At 35.6% G+C, this 25,437-nt stretch overlaps 1 protein-coding gene across 2 annotated transcripts in view; it reads right to left on the bottom strand.

Annotated features, from left to right (window-relative positions):
• Window positions 1–1,282: 1,282 nt before the first annotated feature.
• The window catches only part of MAP3K1 (mitogen-activated protein kinase kinase kinase 1), a 58,832-nt gene continuing 34,677 nt past the window's right edge, over window positions 1,283–25,437 (bottom strand). For both annotated transcript variants that reach the window (XM_027708172.1, XM_027708171.1), the window contains exons 3-20: window positions 23,357–23,563; window positions 21,457–21,657; window positions 20,534–20,650; window positions 19,849–19,997; window positions 17,387–17,508; window positions 16,603–16,684; window positions 16,292–16,469; window positions 15,227–15,517; window positions 14,664–14,785; window positions 13,578–13,669; window positions 13,192–13,381; window positions 11,615–12,887; window positions 10,566–10,718; window positions 9,066–9,228; window positions 7,460–7,591; window positions 6,301–6,443; window positions 5,699–5,830; window positions 1,283–3,914 (exon numbers count right to left, since the gene is read on the bottom strand). In XM_027708172.1, the coding sequence (XP_027563973.1) occupies window positions 3,765–3,914; window positions 5,699–5,830; window positions 6,301–6,443; window positions 7,460–7,591; window positions 9,066–9,228; window positions 10,566–10,718; window positions 11,615–12,887; window positions 13,192–13,381; window positions 13,578–13,669; window positions 14,664–14,785; window positions 15,227–15,517; window positions 16,292–16,469; window positions 16,603–16,684; window positions 17,387–17,508; window positions 19,849–19,997; window positions 20,534–20,650; window positions 21,457–21,657; window positions 23,357–23,563 (3,897 nt within the window). In that variant the 3' untranslated portion in view covers window positions 1,283–3,764. The remainder of the gene's footprint in view (window positions 3,915–5,698; window positions 5,831–6,300; window positions 6,444–7,459; window positions 7,592–9,065; window positions 9,229–10,565; window positions 10,719–11,614; window positions 12,888–13,191; window positions 13,382–13,577; window positions 13,670–14,663; window positions 14,786–15,226; window positions 15,518–16,291; window positions 16,470–16,602; window positions 16,685–17,386; window positions 17,509–19,848; window positions 19,998–20,533; window positions 20,651–21,456; window positions 21,658–23,356; window positions 23,564–25,437) is intronic.

The following is a 25,437-nucleotide window of genomic DNA, read 5'->3' on the forward strand; positions in this document are numbered from 1 at the left end:
GTTGCCCACTCACGTGATGGAAGGACATATGTGATCCTCATGACACTCCAACATGTCCTGGAGGCAGCTGTTACCTTTAAGTGAGAACTTGGCAAGATGAAACATCAGACTTCAACCTATGACCATGATGTAGAAATGCGATGTTATTCCCACCAGAGAAATTCAAATAGGCATAGAGCTTACCTGTGGAAGAACTGAACATGCCCTTTGCAAATGAAGACATCTGGTTCTCTGAGTAGGTGTCTTTGACTTTATTGCCAACTGCTGGGACAGGAGATCTCTGCTGTCCCTTGTTACTAAAAATAGGCTGCAACATTGCAAGTATGACACAGTAGTGCACAATTCAGAACTTCTATGGTAAATCAAGTAAAGGAAGATAAATTAATTGTAATGTATCTTTTACTTAATCCTTGTCATGCATTTTCTTTCCTGACATTTCAGTTAGTATATTTTTCTGATTTTAAAAATCAGATATTAGAACTTATCTGAAGATTTCTGCTGCCAGTTTTTGCTGGCGAATTGGTATGTTCATCCCTATCTGCAGAAAGTCACATAACTAATGAAAACTATAAAAAGTGTAATCCTTTGAAGTACAGAATTTGTAGTCACAAAAAAGGCAATAGTTGAAAATTGTGTTCCATAAAAAAAAAAGATTAATTTTTTAAATTTAAAAAATATCTGGAGAAAGACAATCAAGTGAAACTAGTCCTAGCTTTGCAATACATAGTCAGATTGCCTGAACAAGGAAGGACTTGTATTTGCTACTTAAATCTCAAACAGAATCATTTCACCAAAAACATAAAATAGCAGATTGACTTCCAAGATACACTTCAATGGCTCCAGAACTGATCTAATCAAATCAGCTCACCTGACTAGGTAATTGTAACATTTGTAGTAATGCAGAGTTTAGACATTTAATTCTTGACCTAAAGGCAAAAACAAATGAGGTTTGTAAATAACAGTGTTGTCATAAGAGAAGATGCTATCTTTATCATCAGTTAAGAGAAGTTGCTATCTTTATCATCAGTTCAAAAAAAAAAAAAATTAGTCTTTGTTGCTGCCCCTTATCTAACCATTCTTTATCGATACAGCCAAGATATATATAGATAGATAGACAGATATTGGCCAAAACTCGTTCATGTGTTATTTAATATTAGAAAACAAGTCTTGATATACCAAGTGTGGTGTACAAAATTGTGTATAAACAGTCAAGTGTACCAGAAATATTTTACTCACATCAGTAAACTGAACATATTGACATTTTAATAAGCAAAGGACAAGATTTGTTCAAAAACTTTTATTTACTATAAAGACAAAAACACCAAAATACGTACAAATTATACTATATAAAATTGGTTCAATGGGGTAAAAACTTTTAATTAAAATATCTTGATATATTTAAAATAACAAAGGATACAACAAAGCCAAATTTCTTAACCCAGAGATTTCTGTAAAATTTGCTTGCACAGTAAGGTGCTAATAGAAGTTAGCCCTTGAGCCCTGGAAGTCTTAGGAATCAGTCACATAGCAAATATAATTTCATTGTGAAAGTGAACTTTGGTAGAAGAAACTCTATAGGACACCTGAGGTAGTAGAAACTGGAATAAACAGCAGTAGACGTTATTTACAACTTAAGTACCAAATAACATTAAGAACACAAAAAAATAATTAACACAATACAATTTTCAGTCCAGCTTTGATCCAAAGAAAATAAGAATATTACATCATATCTGCATTTTTAAAAACACCACAATTACCAGCAAGCTGAGCGAAACACAAACTCAAACAAATGCATTTGGACACCTAAGAGGCAGTTTGAGTTTGAAATGTGGTAGGCATGGTGATCTACAAAGTAATACTGATTAGCTGAGGTTCATCAGTTTATACAGTTTACATTTCTGCCAGAAACAGTATTAATCTGACAACTGATCTTCCAGTACATGAATTGGCAAGAGCGCATCCTTTAAAGCTTGCACATAAGACTTGAAATAATCTTATTAGAATGAGAAATTCTGAAGTGGTCCAAAAAAAAGTCAAGTACAAAATAGAGCTACCAAACTTCACATTTCAGTATTATCTTTTTAACTCTTCTAAGTCTGCCAATCATTCAAAACAAAGGAATGTAAAATTTCCAAAAGAAATACATTCACAACTGACGACACTGCCTTTATTTTTTATTAGTATGAGCACTATCATTCATGTAAACTTATCTTTAAGATGTTTTACTTCCAATTTGTATTATACATTTTAAGGTACTATAGCTTATTTAGTTTGTCCTGAGTTTTTGAAAATAACCAATTCTATTTGAGTCCAACAATCCAACTGGCTTCTGAAGAGTTATAACATGAACAGTATTTTTTTCAAAATGGATTAAACACAATCAGTATTAGATTAAAAAAGATCCCCATTTTTAAAAAAGCAAAAGAAAAAGCTGCCATTTTCCTTCAGAATTACATGCATCGGAATCTAAAAACCTGCCTTTAAAATAATTTTAAAAACTGTTTAAAAAAAATCCACAGCTGCTAAAAAAACCCACAAGTTTTGCGCTACAGGTGAAGCTTTACTTCACATTTTACTTTATCGTGCTCTTCAAGTCCAAGTTTGTTTCTTGTTAAAATAAATACCTTTCTCACAGTAATATTTTTAACATTTTCAAATTAATTATCACTAAAGGCTACAGTAAATAGATGATGTATGGCAGAAGGAAAACAGCAGGTAAAACTTCTTATCAGTAGAGAATGTAACCTCAGTTTCTTTACACAAAGAATTTGGCACCTGCTCACGCTGAAGTAGATGACAAAGCCTCCCATAAAAACTTTAGTGGGAGCTGGGTTTGGAGAGGCCTTTGACATGAAACTTCTCTACATGATTTGCCAGAAGAAACTGCTATATGAAAATAAAAAAGGCTCAACAACTTCTAGCATGATTCAGACTAAGTTGCTTTATACAGAACAATCGTGTTTATTAAATAACCTATACTATCAGAGCCTTCAACACATCCTTGTTGAAGGTGGCATTTTATTCCAGATTTCCAGCAAATCTGGTTTTAAAACTCTTTTGTCAGGAAAATATTCCATGACACAGCTTGCATCTTTTTGTCTAAAGACTAAAATATCCCCTTTTCACAAAAGTTAAAAACACAAAGAAAACAAACTTTAATTTCAAGAGAAATTACATGGCCAGTAAATGCACAGTGAACCACGAGTGCCTGCTCTTACTTTATAGGAAGACAATATGCCTTTTTTTTAAAGTTTCCATCAATATTTGGATGTTACTCAAAGAACATCATGTAAAAGGACAAATACAGAATGTCCTTTTAACCACTACTGAAAACTTATAAATGCAGAACATCTACATGATGTGAAATGGAAACAGTGATAGCTATATTAAAATAGATCTTGAGCTTCTCAGCTGCTAATATTGCTGAAAAAGTGCTCCAAATAAAATTAAAAATCACTTACCTGCTAAATAATCTTGCAGATTTAAGGAAAAATGCTTTTGTATTCACACAGAACCAGATGTTTGAAAAGGCACAGTTTACAAATCTCTGCACAAATTGTCAGATGTTGCATACTGAGCTTAGGTAAAGATCTTGATTTGTCAATCACATACTTAGGTAGGATCCCCCACTGGCCATAAGTTCTTGATGTATCTATCATTAAGGCCAGAGAAAAATAAAATTTGCTGCACTTAACTGCACTGCAAGACAGTTATTGTATATTCAGTAGCATTTTCTTCAGTATTTCACTCTTACACATAAGTAGCTACCATGTAGTACGGAAGACTGGGTGTTTCAGCAGCTCCCTTGATGGGGGTCTGTCCTGAGGTTGAAGTTCTAAACACCGAAGAGTCACATCTTTCAAGCCTGGAGATAGATGTGTAGGGATAGATGGAGCAGTAGTTGCACTAGCAATCTGAACAAAGGAAAACAACTTTTTAGAAGTCAGCAATTAAGCCCCCTCTTCTACCCCAAAAAACCTTCAACAAGCTCATCACTTCAGCTGATGAGCTATATTTATGAACTTTTCTCCATTCAGCATATTTCCTACTGCAGTTTGAAGACTACATTACTACTTTCAGTTTAAGCTGTCCTTATGCCTATTGCTTTTCACAGTCTGACTCTCCTTATACTTTTCTCTAAATTTTCTCCTTACAGCAAGATTCTGCAGCAATCATGTGCTGGGCAGGCCTAGGAAAAGCTCTAATGCCACACATACAGGTATTCTTTAGTCTATTAGTTACCTTCATTGTTAACTGGCATAAGCCAACATGGAGACAGATTAAGCTGAGTGATGCTACTTTACAATATGTTAAGCTGGGTATGCTCTCTTGCACTGTCTTTACTGTATTTCTGCTACCACCCCAAACGGCAGTATTTCTCAGACAGATGCAGATCTCCCCCAATCAAATTAATTTTTATCTTCTCTAGATCAAATTAAGCAAGATGACTGAGAACACTAGCGTGGCACCACTAGATTCACAAAGACACAGAACCATAACAATTACATCTCCTATCATAATAATAATAATAATAATAAATAATAATAATAATAATAATAATAATAATGGCCAGTCTTCGCGAACGAAGATTTGGGGAAAGGTCTTTTACCTTTCCAGCCTGCGCAATGGATTTTTTAGGTGAGACACAGCCTGCGCTGAACTGAGCCCACCCTTTAATCCTAAGGTTCATCTGCCGGGGCCAAGCAAGCTTGGACAATGGCAGTGAGGTCCTCAGGACGTAGGTTTGTTTAGAGTGACCTTCTCATAGATGGATGGCCTCACAGGGCTAACGAGCTCCATCTGCCCGGGGGACTGGCTGGATTCGAACCTGGGTCGCAGAGGTGAGAGTCCTGCACGCTAACCACTAGGCCACCAGGGGTCCCCATCTCCTATCACAAGTGTACTTAATTAGAACATATCTGAATACTGCTGTGCTAGTTCTCTTTAGTACAAACACTTTCTTCATTCATGATAGTGAAAATCCCGATGATCACTTTGCAGCAGTATTTTCTTCATTCATACCTAAAATTCAACTAGACTTTTAGAATTAAATATACTTAACTGATTTCAGTAAGAAACATGAATGCCAAGATAGATGACAGAGAAAAGGAAGGGGCAATAATCATGTATAGCATGGCATAATGGTAAATATCTTTCAGCAAAATCTGAACTTGGAACAGTAGGTTTTTACCAAAATATTCTCCCCACTGTGAAATATGAATACACACTTAAATGGTACAAAACCTCCTTTTGGTCCTGTATTTTACAGGATTGTAAGAAAAAGTTAGAACCCCAATTTTCTGCCTAGAATAAAGATCAACTCTATTCTTGATTTTTCTTTTTTTAGCCTGTTACACTATGTATTTATATCTTAGAACTGACCTTTTTGAGCAACCTGGTATAGTGGAAGGTGTCCCTGCACATGGCAGAAGGGAAGGTAGAACTAGAAGATCTTTAAGGTCCCTTCTAATATAAACTTTTCTACAATTCCGTGACTCAGCATATTATTGTGTTGGTATCTATTTTTAAACAAGCAAGTAGGGTTATGTTGGTACCAGTATTGCTTTGTACTAACACATCCAATATAAAAAAGAGCTATTGCAACAACTGCTGATACTTGTATACTATTCTAAAATTCATGTTGCTGTATACAATTTGTTGTCTGTTGTAGAACACTGGCAGTAACAAAATACCTCACCTTAAATATCAGAGCAAGATGATTGGAGTGTTTCTCTGCATTCCAAGGAGGTTTAGCACAAGCCATTTCTATAACAACACAGCCAACGCTCCACACATCACAGCTTCTACCATATTGCTGACCTCTCAGAACCTGAATATAAAGGCAGACAAAAGATCAGGTTATATGCTTCAAAGTCTCTTAACTCTTAAGTAATTTAGAAGCAAAACCCCAAAAAATCATCAAGTGTATTCTGATTAACATTTCAGGATGAGAAAGTTATCAGTGATGTAAATGCTATAAGATTTATACAGGTCTAGAGATCTAGTAAATAAAATGCCTCATCAAGTGGCAAAACAAAATACCTTACAACAGTTTTTGAACAAATGACCATTTGGGCTTTAGTAACAACACTTGTGATGGGTGTATCTTGTAGCAAACTACCTACAACAACCTTTACAGCAGTCACGATTGCTATATTGGAATCATTCCTAATCTTTAGAACCAAGGCATTTAAGACACATTTGAAGCATATACACCAATTTTCTGTTATTTGGCCATATGAATCAGCTTAAAGAGTTCAAACAAACTTTTTGAAATAACTTCTAAAGCTAGTTTCTTACCTCCGGTGCCATAAATGCAATAGTTCCCAACAACTGTCCCTGAAATTCCCCAGCACCAGTTCCTTTTGATGCCAACCTGGCTGCAGCTCCAAAATCAGCAATTCTTAATCTATGACCTGTGCTGTCAATTAGCAAATTGGCACCTGTCAACAGCACAATAAAAATACTGCTAGTTGGCTTTCTATTAAAGGCAAAAGGATGAACAGACAGTTGACGCTTTTCCTCCCTCCACTTCAAAATTATAACTAGGTTAACATTCCCCACCCCACTATCAAGGAAGTCTAAAAATCAAGGACAAGGTCTAATGTCACTTTTCTGTTATGCCTGAATGATACTGCACACAGTTTGAGGCCACTTGAGAGATTAACAGAAGTAACCAAACTTTCAAACTAGGGTAAACACAGGATTCTGGAACAATGCCTGGAGATGGAATAATGCAAGAAAATGGTGACCTAAAATCCTGGAGATTTTACTTGCCTCCAGCTCCTCATGAAATTTAAACTTATTTCATTATCAAGCAACTCTGAGTTGCTTCAAAGAGAATTACAGGGCAATTGAAAGCTTTACTATTTTAAGAAGAATTAGTAAAGGCAAGTATTTGCCATTGATACGTTGCTACTTATACAGACGTATCTCCACTTCATGGACAGCTATAGTTAACATTAAAGGGATAAGTTGTTAAGACTGGTACTTCCCAGTGAAGTCCACATTTTTCTCAAGGTACAACTGTATTTATGTTCAATTTGGATGAAGGAAGAAAACTCATCATAATAGTCCTATAATTAGAAAACTCGTCTCTTTATCTTGGCTTGTTCACAGATTTTATTATCATTTCAGTGTAAACATTTACATTAATTTAAGTAGCAGTCTCTAAAACTACAGGGCAACTTCATATCTTACTTTAATCAATTAAGAAAAACAAATTTTCCAAACTGTCAGCAGGGGTAGCAAATATCCCTAAGCATGCTGTGAACATTTTGATTAATTTCAGTAACATTTTGATTAATTTCAGTAATTAAAGGTTCTTAAGAATGACCAGACAATCCCATCAGAAGTACCCCTCCTGAGATGGTATCTGGGAGAAGCAATAGGTCTCAGGCCAAAACAGATGTTGCTTTATGAATATTCCTTGTTAAAAGACATTCTCAATAATTCTCACCTTTAACATCTCTATGGATTATCTGATTCTCATGGAGGTAAGAAAGGCCACGTAACAGTTGTTCTGTGTAGTTAATAATTACCGATTCTTTGAAGGCTCCATATTTACTTAACAAATGAGCAACTGAACCCCCTAAAAGATAAAACAGTACGTTCTATCAACACTTGGACTTTCTATTACTAGAATGCAATACTGCCTCCTAAAATTGGAACTTGGTATTAGTATTTCTAATTTATAACTAGATTTCTCCCTCCCCACCCCCTAAAAATTAAGAGTTTCATTGGCAAAAAGTAATATACTTTGTCCCTTAATTACTTTCTACATGGAATTGTACACATTAAAGACACAAATCCTCATGCTTCCTAATAATTATATACTTCCTTAAAAGAATGTACAAATCCCTAGTGTACAAAGTACTTTTGCTGATAAAAAACCTGCACTTTATCCACACTTCACATTAACGTGTGAGCAGCAGAACACTAGCTTTTCTTCGGGCAATAGATATGCACAGCCTCCAGTAAGCACTCCCTCTGAAGATCTTAATTTACCTTTGTAGTAGTACTTGTATGGTAACAAAGAACTAAGCAGACAAGCAAGGAAAAGCAGTATCCTCCCCCTATTTTCCAAAATAGGTCTCTAGATTCTCAAGATTTTGGATTTACATTGTGTCTCTCAAAGTATGCTAATATAATTTGGGCTGGAATGAGGTAAACACAATCCCTGACGTTTCATTATCTAAATAATATTTTTTAAAAAAATTTAATTAAGAAGTTAAACACTCTTAATTTTTGGAAAATACTTCCTGCACTACTTCTTGTGTGGGCTTGCTTGTTACCACTCTTGTATTGCTAAGTTGTTTCTGCCAATGAATGCAAGTTAAGGTGCAATCCCTTCTTTTACAAGAAATAAGGATGTATAAAACACCAAATCTAGTCTTGGTAACTGGATGGCAACAACATTCCATTCATAAAATTAATAAAACTACTTCTTTAAAAAAAGACATAGATTTTCTTGTCCCTGCTCTATACAATTATGAAAAGATTTAAAAATTTTTTACTAAATTACCAGTTAATATATTTGAGATATGATTGAGTTTTTCCCAAAGCATCCTGCTTATTAGCTATTGTTGGAAATTTACTTTAAGTTCTTAAATGCCTTTACATGTCACTTGACACAATTTTTATGATAATGCTTGGGACAAAAGCAAGTGACAGGTATTTCAAACTTTCTAGCAAAGTTATTTTTAGTAATAACTCGAAGCTACACAGGTACACTGAAAATGAAACGGTTTGAGGGACAGGCACTTCAGTTGGAAATAAACCAAAGTTTGTAACTTCTCATTTAGAGTCAGAAACTGAAGGAAAAGTAGAATCTTTCTTCAAGGTTTCCAACTGCTTTAACTGTATGACAGATTAGGTATGGAAAATTCCAAATCACAAAAAGATGCACCAATAAGAATATTGCTACGACCACTTCGACTGTCCTGTATGTAGACCTTCATACTGGTTACCAGTAGCAATGAAAATACAAATTCACAAACTGAAGTGATGCAAAATACAATATGAAATATTTCAAGACTCAAATGGTATTTTCATTAGTTGCTTACCTGCCATCCATTCAATAAAGAGGTTATAGTTGCTCTTCTCACATGTAGCACCCAACATTCGAATAATGTTAGGGTGGTTCAGGTGACTCATCATCCTTATTTCCTCTCTCAATGCTTCAACTACCTCTTCTTGCTCAGATGATGTGTTCCTGACATACGTCACCTGTTTTGAAATACGATATTCAGACTTACCTAACTTATCTACCAGTCCTCCTGTAATCCCCCTTCAGTACAGCAAGAAGAATGGATGGTTTTCACCATCTGCAAGTATTCTTTATCTCAAACCCCTTCAGCTGAGAATGTATCTCCATGTGAGACAGTCACGGAAAATTAAGAGCGATCTTCTAGGGAAATAACAACAAGAATCTCTTCCAGTACAGAGTGGGGAAACATCTCTCTGCCTAAACTAGGACAAAAACCCCTGCTTTCCAGACACTGAGGAAAAGAAAGAAAGATAAGGCCTGAAATGGGATTCTGACAGTGCTATTTGTAAAATTTTACTAGTTAAATGGTAATTGTTTCATAACTAAAGCTCTTATCCCAGAAATTCAACTGAGGGGGGAACATAACAGATCAGAACTCCTATAATAGAACTGGAGCTAACCTCAGCTCTGATCCATATTAAATATGAAATAATGGTATGCTGCAGAGAATTTCCCTCAGGCATCACCATAATCATCATCTCTCCAAGAGGAGCTTCAAGGACTATATGGACAGTCCTACTTTTTCACAAGCAAAAGAGTTTCAAAAGAGGAATAGCTGGTGACAGATATTCTTTCCCTGAGCAATTTCAAAACATTTAATCAATTCCACAGGTATAAGTGCATTCTAGAATTTATAAGAAAATGTTGGGACTAAAATTCCCTCCATGTTGTTACCACTGATTCAGACCTAGGGCATCATAAGTGTGAACGATTTAGTCACATCTAAAACCTTCAAAAATCTTGAGTGAAGCATGTGCATTTGGGCCTCTTCTCAGCCACCCTCCTGTATCTATTAACTTAAATATTAAAAATACTTGCCTCCAAGTTGGCTTTAGTTAGTTAACAAAGTTGAATCAGAGGAAACAAGCATTAAACTATATTTCCTCCTTATAAACTGTAGGAAAAATATTCTTGTCAAGTAAGGGGATACTAAACAGCTATCTTGCAAATATGGCATTAATTTGGAATCAAGAGATCTGGGCTCCATTCTTAACTCAGTTACCAATTCATCATCTTGATAAAAGTAAAAATGCATTTTGAGGAACTATTAAAGAAAATGGGCCTATGAAAAAGGACATTTTTTGCTTTTAATTTTAGAGAGAATTGAAAAAAATTAAATATATTAGGCTAGTACTATGCACATAAGGACTTTTTAAATTATGTATTATGTAAGAACACATGACAGGGAGCAGAAGGAGCAAGGAACACAAGAGAGAGCAGAGAGCTTTTTATATTCAATATTAAAAAAAAATACTGAAGAACAAGCACAAGAAAGTGAAGTATTTGAAATATTTACCTGTTTTACAGCCATTAATGTCCCTGTTCCCACATCTTGAGCTTGATAACAGGAAGAGAAAGCTCCAAGACCGATCTGCTGACCTTTAAGCCATTCTGCATCTTCTCTGTAATGGTGTTTTGCTTTGGTATGTCCAGGTAAGGTTTCTGGTGTCTGCAAATTAAATTCAAAATCAATTCCAAGTTTACTAGCATGCATCCAAAATGCAGACATTCTAAAACATTACAAAATAGCCCAGCTTATATGACTGTCCTCTCCCTTACACTTCTTTGTACCGCATGTTATATGTTTCAGCTGAGATCAGAGCACCAATGTATTCTCTAACTCCTACTATATGTAGGAACAGAGAGCCTCCTCTGTGTTACTACCTGAAGGTGAAAGGCAAGATTTAAGGACACAAGTAGAAGCATGACTTCTTTTTCTGTTCTGGTCTCACATCTAGTTAAGATTTTAACTTGCACCTATAGTAAACAGAACCAATACCATGTTGTTTTCTATTTAATTTATTCCTTCTGTTTTACGCTTCATATGTTTTTACCTTATACAAAGGATCACACATATAATACACCTTTCTCTATTCTAATTTTTTGTGCTTTTGTCTATTTGCAAATAAATAGGTATTTTTTTCTGACTTCTAAAGTATCTTGCATCTTCTCTCAAGATATGCTAACAAGATCTCTTCCCACTCTGCCTTTTCTTTCAGAAGCTACTTTGGTTTTGTACAATTGCCTTCAAAGTAAATCAACACTAAAACTCTGCACAGTTCTACTCCTGCTTAAAACCTTTGTTCTCATTTCCTGGTTTCCCCAATTTTACTTCTTTGCCACTTTAAATGTTGGTACATGATATGGTGTTTCTGTTCCAAATACCTTCTCTAAATTTGTTAATAACATGGGAGGATTTTGTTAGCACCCTCAACTGGCAGATAGTTTATACTCATTCTCCTAGGAAAGGATACTGAGTATATTAGTGTCTTATATCACTTTTGAAATATAACAGCACTTCTTTATAATTTCAGTGAACCACAGTTGAGACTTAGGTATACTTACATCCTGCTGAATGATTATGATATCGTCACAATTTTCAACCTGTAGTTGGGGAATTACTGGCAGGGCATCTTGAGATGCTGACATTGCCATAGCAATAGCTAAAGCTTCTTCCTCTTCAGCTTCCATCTTTTCCTTGCACTTTTGATTGTGATTTACATCATCTTTGTAAGTATCATCATTTTCTGCCCGCTCAGGAGAAAGAACTGCAACTTCAGACTTGAATGTAACTGTGCCATCACTTGTTGGCATGGACGCTTCAAGCAGGTCCTCGATGCTGGAGCTGAGCTCTGCGTTAGCATCCAGCTGACACTTCTCATCTACTGGTGTGAACACTGTCTCTTCACTTGGTATAACTGCACTGCTACTGCTATTGCCATCACTTTGTGTAATGTCATTCAGGTCAAGTGTCATACTGCTTTTTAAGGTTTCTCCTTGCTTGTTCACATCACTTGGGGTGGGTCGTGATGGCTTTGGCCTGTGTACATGACTGGATGACAATGGCCCGGCCTGCGTAAAAACTGAAGAAAGTTTCTCAGATTCTTTATTTCCAGAACAGTTTCTCTGAAACTGGAGAGAAAGTTTCCGCTGTGTTTGAGGAGAAGGTGATGGGATTTTGCAGGGAACAAATCCCTGAGGTCTGAGTTTAGGGACATCTGTTACAGGGCCAGCTGGTACAGATGGGCTTGAAGGAGACAGACGTGTTGGCAATAGTGACTGGGAATGACTGGAGGAGGGAGAAGAATTCAAACACTGACTATGGGGTTTTCCTTTTGTTTGAAGGGCTGGTTTTGGTTGCTCTGTGGTTACTGATGAAACAGGAAGTCCCACAGCAAGGCCAGCCAGCGTCTCAGAAATGTCCTCTGGACTGGCACTCATTTTTTTATCACTTAAACCTTTCACACTTTTCCCTGATAACTGGACAGTATTGTTGGGAGTATTACTTTCTGTAGCTTCTGGAGAGTTATCTGGTACAGGCAGCTGCAAAAAGTCTTCATGCCGACATTCCCCAGAGTGCATTTCTTCCATGCCCAGCTGAATGGCTTCTGCAATTTCCATTTCATCTGCTATTGCCATCAGGCGTCGACGCATCCTTACATAATGACTTGAGCTTGTCACACTCAACATTTCTAACAGCTTTAAAAAAACATGGGGCACTCTTGCCACCATTCTTGCTGCACTCAAAAATACTCTTCGTGACAGTTTGCCAACCATTGAGTGGGAATTGTCAATTGACTGCAAGGCGAAAGTTAAGAGGGAGAGAAGTTTCTTATACCTAAAAAAAGAGAAAAGGTCTTTTATGCACTGACATGCTCTAGTTAACTAGTGCCAAAAAAGTAGTTTCAAGACAATGTATTTAGCTGTCAGTTCTGAAGTAGAAAGGAGATTTATTGCTGCACTTGTGCTTTCACATTGCTTCACAGATCAGAAGTTTTAAAAAAGGCAACCATTTACTCCATAAATCAAGCACACTTCACATATAAATATATGCTATTTGTTTACAAAAATTAGAACAAATACTTCTTTTAAGAAATAGCCAACAACAAATTCAACTACAAGAGTAACAGTCACATAAGTACCTGTCTACTACAGTATCAGCCTGTAAAACATCTCCACAGACAATGTGGGGATAAAATTCACCAGGAAATTCCAACAGAAGTCTGTCTATTAGACAAAGTCGCCCCAGTAGTGCTTGCCAGTTGCTGGATTCGGTTTGGGTTCCAAGAATACAATTTAAGACATAATCAACACCTCCAATACCAATGGATCCTATAAAAAAGTTGATAAAGTGAAGATTAAATAAAGATCAGAATAGTATCTTACAGAATTGCACACTGTGTGCCCAAACTATCACCCTTCCAAACTGTTAGAGGAATACTGTTCTCTTTGCCATGCTGATACTTGGTAAATCCCAGTGTATTTGCTTGCAATTATAATTCAATTCTGTATCAAGAGCTATTATTACCAGATTTAAGTATTTCTCTCCCAACTGCCAGCTCGCCAGTTTGACCTTTACACATCTCCAATAGCGTTGAGACTGAAAGTTGACTCGTTCGACTGTGAGAAATTAAAACCAAAAAAAGAACTCTTTCAGCAAATGCTTTTAAGGAAAAAGATTCTACTCATTATATTTCAAAAACCACTAGCTAGGGATTGTGTGTAAAATGACTTCACATCACTTTATTACAGTAAATTTCTGTAATCCTTTCTCTCTAAGCTACCAATAGTTGTGACATTTTTTACAAGGATACTTCCAAAAATGTAATGTTTATCACTAATACACAAACAGAAACCCAAATCGTACTTCATCCTTTTGCAAAAAGTGGCCAGATTCAGAAATAAAACAACATAATAAGAGTTCTATTTCACTTATTACTTTAATTTTAGATAATCTCTTGCTAGACTATTACTGGGGCATCTGTAGCTGCAGTTTCAGAGGACATGCTGCTTAGAAACTAAAACTAGAGAAACAAAACTCAAGCTGGTGGACTTCTGTATCTAGTTTACAGTACAGGAGAAGAAATGGTTGATCTGGCAGAACAAACAGGGTAGCCTAGGACAGGAAGACTCAAGCCAAGGGCATTTACTCTGAATAGCTGTCTCCTAACATTACACTTTGAATTAAAAACCAGAAGTGTTATATTCATGTTAACACTTCATGGCACAGATATGCAACAACTTGTGCTGAAATAGGAAAAGTAAGGACAGTTTAAAGAGGTCATGAGAATTAGACCAAAGCAACATCAACTGTGATGGAGGGGATGGTTCATGACTGCACCTAATATCTTCCTTTATTTTAAGGGGGGAAAAAAGGCCTTATGAAAGCAAAGTATTTAAAATTTTAAGTGTTGGAAAAGTACGATCAGTTGCCTTCAAAACCTACATCTTTCAAGCCAGAAGTTTGCTGGCAGCAGTTAGAGAAACAAAACAATGATGTAATTATGATCCACACACTTTACTTTACCACCAACTAGTTCCACCTGAATAGCATTAAACAAAGCTTTAAGATATTTTAGTAACAATTGAAAATAAAGTTCATGAGACACCATACCTGTTGGCATCTGCACATTTAACTAATATTGTCTCTACAACTGGCTTGAGAAGTCGCTGTAATTTAGTCCTCTCTGCCAAAGTATGACAGGGAGTGTACACCAGCATGGCTCTTAAAGTTTTCTAAGAGAAAGGAAAAAAGCAATATATATGAAATCAAATTAGCTACATAATTTTTATTTTTTAAAGAGATGCAAGTAAACCTTGAAGAGTTGTTAATTAAGTTTTACATAAATTGTGTTCAAAATATATTCAAAGGATAAATAGCTTACTACATATTCACTGCTAGAACTAGTCAGGTCTTCTTTCAGACTAGAAAGACACACTGTCAATACTTAGCACTGTAGCAAGTGCTTCCTTATATTTGGCCGGTGAAGTTACGTCCTTTCACTCATGATGACTATTTTCACTGCCCCACTTTCAAATGATTGTTAAAAGTTAAGTCATCAGTGGTGCTCAACAACAATTACTGGATGCCTGACTTCATACATCTTCTCCCTTTCCCTCGCCCTTCAAAGTGAAGTAACTAGTAAATTACTAAAATACGAGTAAACAACTACTTACTAAAGCAGCAACATACACTTTGTAGACAGGGTCAGCGCAGACCATGGAGAGCACACTGCAGCAGGATTCCACCACCACATCTCCTGAAATACTGGCCTGAGAACACCCACTAGCTGCTCCCAGAGCTCCAGCACTTGTGTTATTTCCATTGCTGCTTCCAGAATTTCCAGTGCTTTCACCATTAGCCAGCAACAGAGCGCCACTAACATCATGGGAAAGACGTCTAAGTGCCATTTCTCGTATATTCCAGTTTCGGGAAAACAAGCAGCCAACCAACTCCATCCCAAATACCTGCCAAGGAAGAAAGCAACATTACAGGAGTCCAACTGAATAATACTGCAACTTAAGTACCTAAGAAGAGCAATGAAAAGGAGGAAATAAATGTTTCTAGTGAAAAATCATCAAGTCTGAAAGGAAAAATGTGTCAGAAGGTAAAGTGCCTTAAAAAACAGATTCTGTGATAGAAATGAAATACCATAAATTGTAAGTCACTGGTTATCTAAAAACTGTTAAGAAAAGCAGAAGGATGACTATGTGGATGGTTTCATTGACTTTGAATTTTAATTATGCAGTATAAAGTTGGTTTTTAGACATCGATATAAACAATCCTGAAACCAAGGTCTGTCTATACCAGACAAAATAACAGCAGAAATGTAGGAGATACAAGTTCTCCCATTTTTAAGTGTGTGACCTCTGCTCAGCTGAACCCACCTCTAGACTGTAGATGATATTTAGGTCATTTGGCACTTATTTTTACCTGAGTTGTGTTGCATAAGCCAGGTTTATGTGATACCTTGCACAACCAAAACCAGAGTTAAGAATACTAAATTTTATTACATGGACCTTTGACATGAGGCATGAGATTAGGTTCAGAACTGAAGCCTCAGTTAAAACAAGACTGTAAAACCTTCTTTTCTGATGCAAGTTAAATATAACCTTCTAATAATAATCAACCATAAAGCCGACAGGATTTAGAATAAATTTTTGAACTTTGATCTGACAAATCTAGCAAAACAGTTCAAAATCAGTTTTTTACTTGAAGCTTCTTTTACAAAGTAAAATTACCTGAATCCATGGCTCAGCTAAATCTTTATATGTAGAAGGTATCTGCTGGACTCCATAATGAGTAAGGTTAAAATTGCTGTCATAGGTTCTTCTCTGTGATCCAGCTGTAGATTGCTGCTGAGATTGTTGCTGAACCACATGGAGGACAGAGGAATCCACAGGGCTTGGCAATTCATGACTACAGATCAACAACAAATAACATGGATTAACAAATTAAACATTTATTGAGGTAAATAGCTCAGCATACTTAGAAACATCAACAAAGAATCCAGAAATAGATAGTTTTTGTTATACACCAACTGAATCCTCACCTGTAGAAATCATGAGATCTCCATTTAGATCTACAAAGAGGACAGATGAGTGGCTCTCTGTTTCTTCTGCATTCTTCTGCCCCTGGAACACAGCAACAGAATAAGTCCTTCAGTTTTACAGTGTATGAAGTCAGAAGATGGCATTACTACTTTTAAGTTTTACTGAAGAACATTAGTTTCAGAATAAACACTTCTGAGCCATTTGCAACAGCCTGGGCATTTAAACATTTTTATTTGCATGAAGAAATGCTTTAGTACTACAATTAATATTATAAATACTGAAATGAACTGAATTGCAGTTCCTTTTGTACCTCAAACACAGGCAATACTTTTTCAAATTTTATTTGTTAAAGCAAACTGTAAATATTCATATACTTTAATGTATTATATAAACATACTTCATAATTCACAATATAATAGTTGACAGTAGATGACTTTTATGCATGCTAATAACAACTCACAGAGGGCTGAAAGTTTGTTCCTAACCTTGTTCTAATTGGACAATCTTTTCACTCAGGTAAAGGAGGCTCAAATTCCTAGCCCTGCAATTGACTTCTTTCTCAGAGCATCAAATTACAAACTTGATTTGTGAAAAAGCGATAAAATAAGGCATATTAATAGTACCTGAATGATGACAAACTCTCACAGAGTTAACAGTTATCACTTAAGAGAAGGTTTCTGCTTTTTAATAAAAACCAACCAACCACAACCCAAATCCATATGAAGTTACATTTCTGCATATTTAGAGTCACCAGAACTTTACAAAACCAATATGATAACATACATATTGACATGCAGTGGTGGTGCAATTTGTTCCTGCAGCCTTCTTCACATACAGTTAGGCTCTCTTCATCCAGCATGCCTAACAAACAAATGGGGCACATCTGTTCTTCTTCATCCTTCATACTAGAAAAACAGGTATTTGTTATTGTAAAAGTGGCATATCAAAATTCAGAACAGGCTTCAGCAGCAAAAAAGATTAACTTCCAGTTTGAAACAGTCACTTCTGGATAACTATAGGCAATTCATGAATCATTCTCCTGAACCTTGGTCTGAATAAGTAACCAGATTTTGAGAAGCACTAAGTACAGACAACACTTTGTTGAAATGAAAGGGAAAGTCAAAGAACGCATGACATCTTTTCAAACTAGGTCAGATAACAATTAGATATTGAAAGGCCCAGCTTTGGCCACTTAATGTTTTTTTTCCCCTAAGGCTTCTTTAAACAAACCAACCTTCACTTTTTAATCTATCATCTGGTTTTGAAAAACTAAGAAATGTTTATATTTTGAAAACTATCAACTTTCTTTTCCATCACACTCCTTTCAGAGTACGGAGTCACAAGATATTCTTTAGTCCATTACAGGAAACTGTAAATACTATTTGACGAACATATATATAAAACTCAAAAAATCAACAACTACTCAAGAATTTTCTGCCACTAACAGAAACTGATGGACTAAATTCACATGAACACTAACATACTTACATGTCACATGCAAATGTTTAAAAAAAACCTATGTTCCGTGTTTTACAAGGTGTTTCTATTTTATTTTCCCCCACCTTAATATTTAAATGGATATAACCAGACATATCAAAAAAATTATTCCAAACTTAACATGCAGGGAAAAACACAGATTTTATCCTTTTGCAATATTGTTTAAATGTGCAAAACTCTTATTATTCATAGCAAATATATAAGTTATAGTTGGTGTGCATCTAAAGATTTGCAAGAAGTCTGTATTTGTTCACCAGCAATATATTTTTAAAATAAAACTAACTTGTACATACATTATTTCTATACACATGTATTCCCTTCTGTTTCTTTGCAAATGGTTTAGCCTATTTTTTCCTTGAAAAAATCCAAAACAGTGAAAAATTCATTTCCATAGCACATATACATATTAACGAGAAACTTATTTTTGAAGAATTAGCAGTAAACAAAAAATAAGTCCAAGTCACAGTAATTGTGACTCAGGACTGAGTGAACTTTTAACTCAAATGAATCTGATGCTCAGTGTTCCCCAATACTTATACCATACAAATTTAGACTTGCACAAAATGGCAGGATTGCCATTGAATCAGGATTGCAAGGAACCAATCACCAGGTGTACTGACAAGCAACTGAAAAATCTTTCATCCTGTAAAAAGTGCTAACTAATGCAGCGAGGTTTGCAAAAAAAAAAATTTGCTACACAGGGTATCTACTTTAAAGGCATTGGCTTGCCAGGTAAGTAGTTCCAGAGTAGATTATGTATTTAACAGCTTTGTTTATGCCATTTATTTACAGTGATTCAATTTAGAAAAATAACTAAAATATGATATGAAATTAAGGTCACAGTCTGTATATCAGAATTTTAAATCTGTCTGAATATATTAATCTAATTATATGCTTATCACAAAGTAACATATCAAGGTACTTCTTCAGTTATATTTCATTTCACACAAAAGAAAGCCTCAGCTTGTGTTGCCTCCTGTGGTTTGACCTCTCTAGATAATGTTCAGTTCACCTACAAACTAATGCAAGGACAAATTACTTGTTTAAATAATTAAGCAGTATCTTTTCAAAATCACAGAAAAGAACATGTAAAAGCACTCAAGTAGAAGTAGTACTGGGAAAAAAAAAGCAAATAATAAAACCATTTAAAATTCATAAACAAGGTATTATTTAATATCATATAAACTATAAAACTAATAGTTTAATAGTTCTCTTAAAACAATTTAATCACCCATTTTAAATCAAGTGTTTCTAAAAACATACGCTGGTTTATGCTTATATAGATATATTTTTATATATGATTACACAGAGTGCAATTACTCAAAACTTTTTCAGTATATTGTCATAGGCATAAACTTTTCTCCAAAGCAAGACATGAGATAAAGAAAAATGTTTATTCTTTAGTCAACACTTGCACAAGGTGCTGTATTTGAACAAATCCACACAAATAGGCTTCCAAGTTAATATATGCTTCAGTCATGCACTTACATTTCAAAAGTTTGTTTCCCAAATTCACATAGGGTCAAAAAAATTCTTTTCACAACTCTACTTTAACACTTTCCAAACAGAAGTTACGAAACAAATATGCCCACTTGGTACCACAGTGACTAATGTATGCTTGACTCAATTGCTTGCAAAAATGCAGAGACTTAACGTGGCTTGAAATGAAAGCAGCTTTGAACAAAAAGAATGTAGGTGATTCTAAAACTACAGAATAAAGCTTTTAATTCCTTTTAAAAAATACTAACCTGTTTTCTGAACTAGATGTAGAAGTACTAGATGATGACAATGTATGAGAATTGGACATGCGTGAGACAAACTTCTGGATGGTGTTACGAGATGGAGCTTTGATCCTTGAGCTACGCCTACTGTGATATTTCTGGAACAAACTCTCAACCTAACATCAGAAAAAGAAAGCAACAGTCGTGTTTATGCTGTGAATAGCTTGTATTTAAAAGCAATATTACCAAAGCATAAATACTGCTAAAAAAAATCCTTATTCACCTTTACAATAATGCATTAGCAGAAGGAATTTTAGAAGTCTTACTACTAAACAGATCACAAGAAACGCTTTACAACAAAAACTTGTTTTCTTATTAGAAATTAATAACAGCTCTAAGTATACACATAATCACTTCCAAAGTCCCACGTTCTGTTTACCTTCTCGCAAGTTGGTGAGACAGATCTACAAATTTGACTAGAAAATCTCAAGATTTGAATCACTCAGTCAACTACAACTCTCTACTATTCATTTAGCTATGTCTTATATTTGCAGGTAATTTTTTCCACTTACAGAGCTCTTGAGACTGAATTAAAAACATATGTTCTTATGGCTTTGAAATCCAACATTTTTCAGCATTTTTAAGATAATGTTCTAAGGACATCATGGAGTGTATTTTAGATCTGCCATTAGATCTATTAGAAATTGATCACCTCAAAGTTTTTCAGTGTTTTTCTCCAGAGCATTGGGTCTGAGGGTTCAAGCTGGAACACCCGCAGCATAACAAACAGCAGATGAATACAAAACGTCCCACGGCCACAGCTACAAGTCTGCAAAGAAAAGTATATGCTAAAGATCTACTGACTTCATCAGTTTTCCACATTTAAGTGCATGACAGAACATACACTATCCACCCCCACAAAAAAAAGGAGTTTATGCAAAATATTTCATATATAGGCATAAATACCCTCTTACATGGCTTTATAGAAAATGAGAAAGCCCAAAATAATATTCAAAAATACAAATGAAAAAGCAGACAATTACAACACTGGTTTTCAATTTATCCCCCCCCTTTTTTAAATCAACTGAAGCTTCATACCAGAAGGAATTTATGCATATAATCATAAATCCACAACATGACAGCAATCAAACTTAAATGAGATGCTTCTGTTTACCCAGCCTAGATATATCCCAATACTGCATCACATTAGTACCAAGTAAGTCTATGAAAAAGGAACTCATTAGGGATTATTAATGAAATTATCACACTATTACAGGAATTATGTCACTCACTTGTCATTTATATATATCCAATGAACAGAGGAAGTAAGTGGCCGAATTTTAACCAAAAATACTCAAGACAATTAATTAAGAACCACTTCTAGGAATGAAAAATAGACAGAACAACAATAATTACTTCCAAACTAAAGTCTTTTTTTTTTTAAAGAGAAACTTCAGACAAAACTGATTTACAAAATAGAAGCTGATCATTATACTACACAAGCACAAATTACAACTTTTAGACATTGCTTTATAGAACTGTAATCGTTGATCGATCTAATTTGGCTTTGAACAGTTTTCCAAGAATAACTATGAATTGGTAAAAGCTATAAACAACACAAAAAACATGCTCTACCTGAGGCCCAATAAACACTCTATATTTATTATCAGGGCTGTCTCCTCCAATTAAGAAGGAGTTGGGTCCTATCTGCTGCAGCAGGTACAGCCTGGCTCGCATGACTTTGTTGACACGACGATTTGTTTCCTCAGGGCTGTATGGAGAGAAGCCATCTGGAGATGGGGCTCGTCGTGGTGGTGTTATCCGTCCACTCTGAAACTACAAAAGTGGTTCGGTCATAAGCATTCACAGGACAAAAGTATGTTTAATTAGGTGTGGGTTATTTATTTATTTCAACCCTGTCAAATGACATGGAACAGGAGTCCCAAAAACCTGAAACTACTACAATCTGCTCAGACTATATAACTCTAAAAGGATTACTTTTCATCCATGCCCAAAACTCGAAAGCAGAAGAAAAACTGAAATGCTGTATCTGAAAGTTGTCTGACATTACAACGTGAGTCTTTTAAATTGCTTCTATTTTCACGTCTTCATTGGTTGCCTTACCAAATTACTACTGAATTATCAAGTGTAATTCAAACTGAAGATAATCAGAGACTTATGTCTCAATACAGGAAATTATTATATAAGGTTATAACATTACTAATGAGAAGTGCTACAACTAGAGTTTACAAAAGGGATTATAATATTATTAATGATGACCAAAAGTTTAAGAAAACTTCAAAGAAAAGAAAAAAAGATACAGCTTTCTCTCTTTTGCATAATAAGAGCAACTTTTAGCTGAGGATGCTTTTATGTTTTTTTTAATTGATCAAAAATTCAATGGCCCAAACGTTTTAAGAAAATTGCTTTCATTTAAGTTATTCACACTTCTAACATTATGAGATGCATTAATGGTTCCATCCAATATCAAATCTTCAGCTTTTATTTATATCCCCTGAATTTCATATCAGGATGAAAGTAATAACTGATTCAGTGTCCATCAGTTAAGTAAAATATAACCTGGATTTCTAACATTTTTAATGTGAAAGGCTAATATAAAACAAATAAAAACAAGCATGTAAAAATGGATCAAGGACTAAATAAGATAGTTTGAGTTGCTGTTGTTTGTTGTGTTTTTTTTTAACGTTTCTGTTTCTCTTGTCAAGAGGAAAGGACCAGCGCTGCAGTGCTGTAACTTGTTGTATTTGTCTCTAGTTTACAGTTAAAATACATACTGCCATTCCTGACATTGGAAATACTTGTTTAGAACAACAGGACAACTGGATTTTATTCTTACTCTAATTGCACTGTGAATTTGTAGGCAAGTCAACTGAAGCTTAACTGTTCGATGAGCATTTTTACAAGGTAATGCATTAGATAATATTATACTCTTCTTTAATTAAGCCAGTTACTATTGCTCAAAACATTCTATTCCAGATCATCTCAAATGCAGTGATAGCTATTTTAGACTTCTAGCAATGCACATGTCTAAATCTTCCCTAATCTGTACAAAAAGATCAAAAATAGAGGATCACAAACAGCATACCAGTAACACTTTTCTGCAGGAATCTTAATCTTGTCAGCAATCCTATCCTCAGTGGAATATACCTGCCTGGGGAACTGACATGTAGGAAAAAACTGACCGTAGGAAGAAAAAGAAAGTACTAGCACCTCTTCATGCTAATCAAGCTAAGCAAACATATATGTTTCATGACTATATTTCTTCATTTATTTCCTAAAAAAAATGAAAGCAGGACTAAATGAAGAACAAAATGCACCCTAAGAATAGAGAATAAAATTCCACACATGAGAAACATCACATCAGATATGTTTTGTGTATGTCACTCAAGCAATATCCTGCTATAACCTCTTTGTATCAGCATCTTGCTCTACAGAGGGAGGACCTTCTGCCCCTATAAGCAAGAGATTGTAGAATATAGTAAAATTAAAAATTACATCACAGCTTGCAACTTACAGGCACTGGAGATACCCTTTTTCTTCTAACACCTGGTGACTCAGATTTAACTGTCCTAGCAGATGATGAAGAGGAGCTGCTAGGAGAAGGACTACGTCGTCCTTTCTGTGTAGGTGAAGAAGCAGTGCTTTGTCCTTCAGATTGAGGTTCTAGACAGAGTTTGTTCATTTCCAATCCATCTGTTTTCCCAGGGATAGGTTTCACCACCTTGTGGGAATTAAACCATGTGTTAGAATTAAAAATTGGTAATTTTACACTAAAGCAAAACAAATTAATCAAAACTAAGCCATTATATAGATATCCAAAGTTTGCACATTCCTTGGCTCCTACTCCTAATGTCTAATAGGGGTTGTCTTATTGATTTACATGCAACACAAAAGCAAGAACCTTTCTTTCTGTCCATTTGTGCCACTTATGTTAGTTGCGGCACCAACTGATTCGATTCTCCAAATACTTCTACAATTGTCATTCAAGATACTTCAAAGGACAGCAGTTTCCCCATATGGACAGTAGAAACCAAAAGAATTTCTTTCTACAGGCACTGTGTGCTTATTAAAAGCTGTAATATTGGATCCATCCATTACATACAGAACCAGCTGAGAAATGCTAGGGCTACTATTTCTACGGCACAACACTTAATGCAAAGTAAAAACTTTAAACTTAGAGGCAAGCCAGCAAAACCAGGTGTGCTATTGTGGTGGTTTGGGCTAAGCCTTCCTTGGTGACCAGTTTGTAACCAAGGAAGGGTCCAGATTTACCCAGTATTCCCTACGATTTTTACGTAAGCCAGACTATAAGAAGAGAGGAGGAGAGGCCTTCGCTTTTCTTTCCTTCCGGCGGCTTGGAGGTGCAGGTTCCCTGCTGTGCAGGTTCCCTGCCGTGTTGGGGAGCGAGGCCTGGCTAGGCCTTGCCGACCTTGGGAGACAGAGGTTGCCGGCGATCGTTCCGGAGCGACTCTCGGTTGTCCCAGGAGAGTAGTGAGATATCTTCTTTGCTAACTCTTTTGTTCTTTAGTTACTAGATCTCGGGCTACTGATTGGGATATATATATATATATATATATATATTTTATTTTAGTTTTGTTCCTTTTCCCCTTCCCCTTTCCCTTTCCCTTGTGAAATTGTATATAAGTGTAAATATATTTATATATATCAGTTTGGTTGTCCTCTCTCTCGTTTTCGGGTTTTTTCTTAGTTTTTTTCTCCCTCTTCTCCCTGAGGTTTTTTTTTGTTGGGGGGGGGGACACTTCTGGTGGTAAGGTTTGGAGACTTGGCAGGGAGCCAGCTTCAAACCATATCAGCTATGTCCCGTAAAAACCACACCAACATTTTTTGTCTGCCATACAAGCTAAATAGGTATACCACATCTGGTATCTGAGCTAATCACTGTGCACAGCGCTGCATGACATCGATAGACACACATGCTTAAGTAAAGGGAGTACATACACTTCCAATACAGTGCTTTGTTGCATGAACACTTAAATTTTGACATTGAGGATTGGAGTATTTCAACACAACTTTCAGTTGTCTGCCTGTCAGACCCACATTAACACATAAGAAGAGTAAGGTCCTGGGAATCGAATTAAAAACAGTCACACTGAGCAGATTCAGTTTTAGTTCTACATTTATTGATGTCTCAGAGGCTTGACTTAAAACTAGAAGGAAGCTCAAAGTAACACTTGAGATAAACAGAGCAGACTCTACTAGAAAGTTCCAGAGGTCTCTTTGATTGAGACGAAAACTGAAAGGGGCTTTCCCTGCTTAGGGTATGTGTAGGAAGAGACATCTAGAATTAGTGCCTAGTTATTATTAAAGTGAATGGGATAGAAGAGAAGTATAAAAAGCCTTTTTTCCCCTCCTACCAATTACTGTAATGCTTCTTTGCTGGGAAGTCAGAATGCAAATATTGTGTCTACAGACAAGTTAAAGTTACCAGCTGCTAGTGCTTGAAAACATTTAAGATGTAAATTATAGTAATTGAGGATCTGGACCATCAAATGTATTTAAACACCCAGAAACCTCAAGGGAAGCAGGCTGAGCAGAGAAACAATTTCAAGCCATGCATTAACACAGATGTATTTA

This window comes from Neopelma chrysocephalum, unplaced genomic scaffold, assembly GCF_003984885.1.
Source record: "Neopelma chrysocephalum unplaced genomic scaffold, ASM398488v2 Primary Assembly neopelma1_95701, whole genome shotgun sequence".
Taxonomy (NCBI): domain Eukaryota; kingdom Metazoa; phylum Chordata; class Aves; order Passeriformes; family Pipridae; genus Neopelma; species Neopelma chrysocephalum.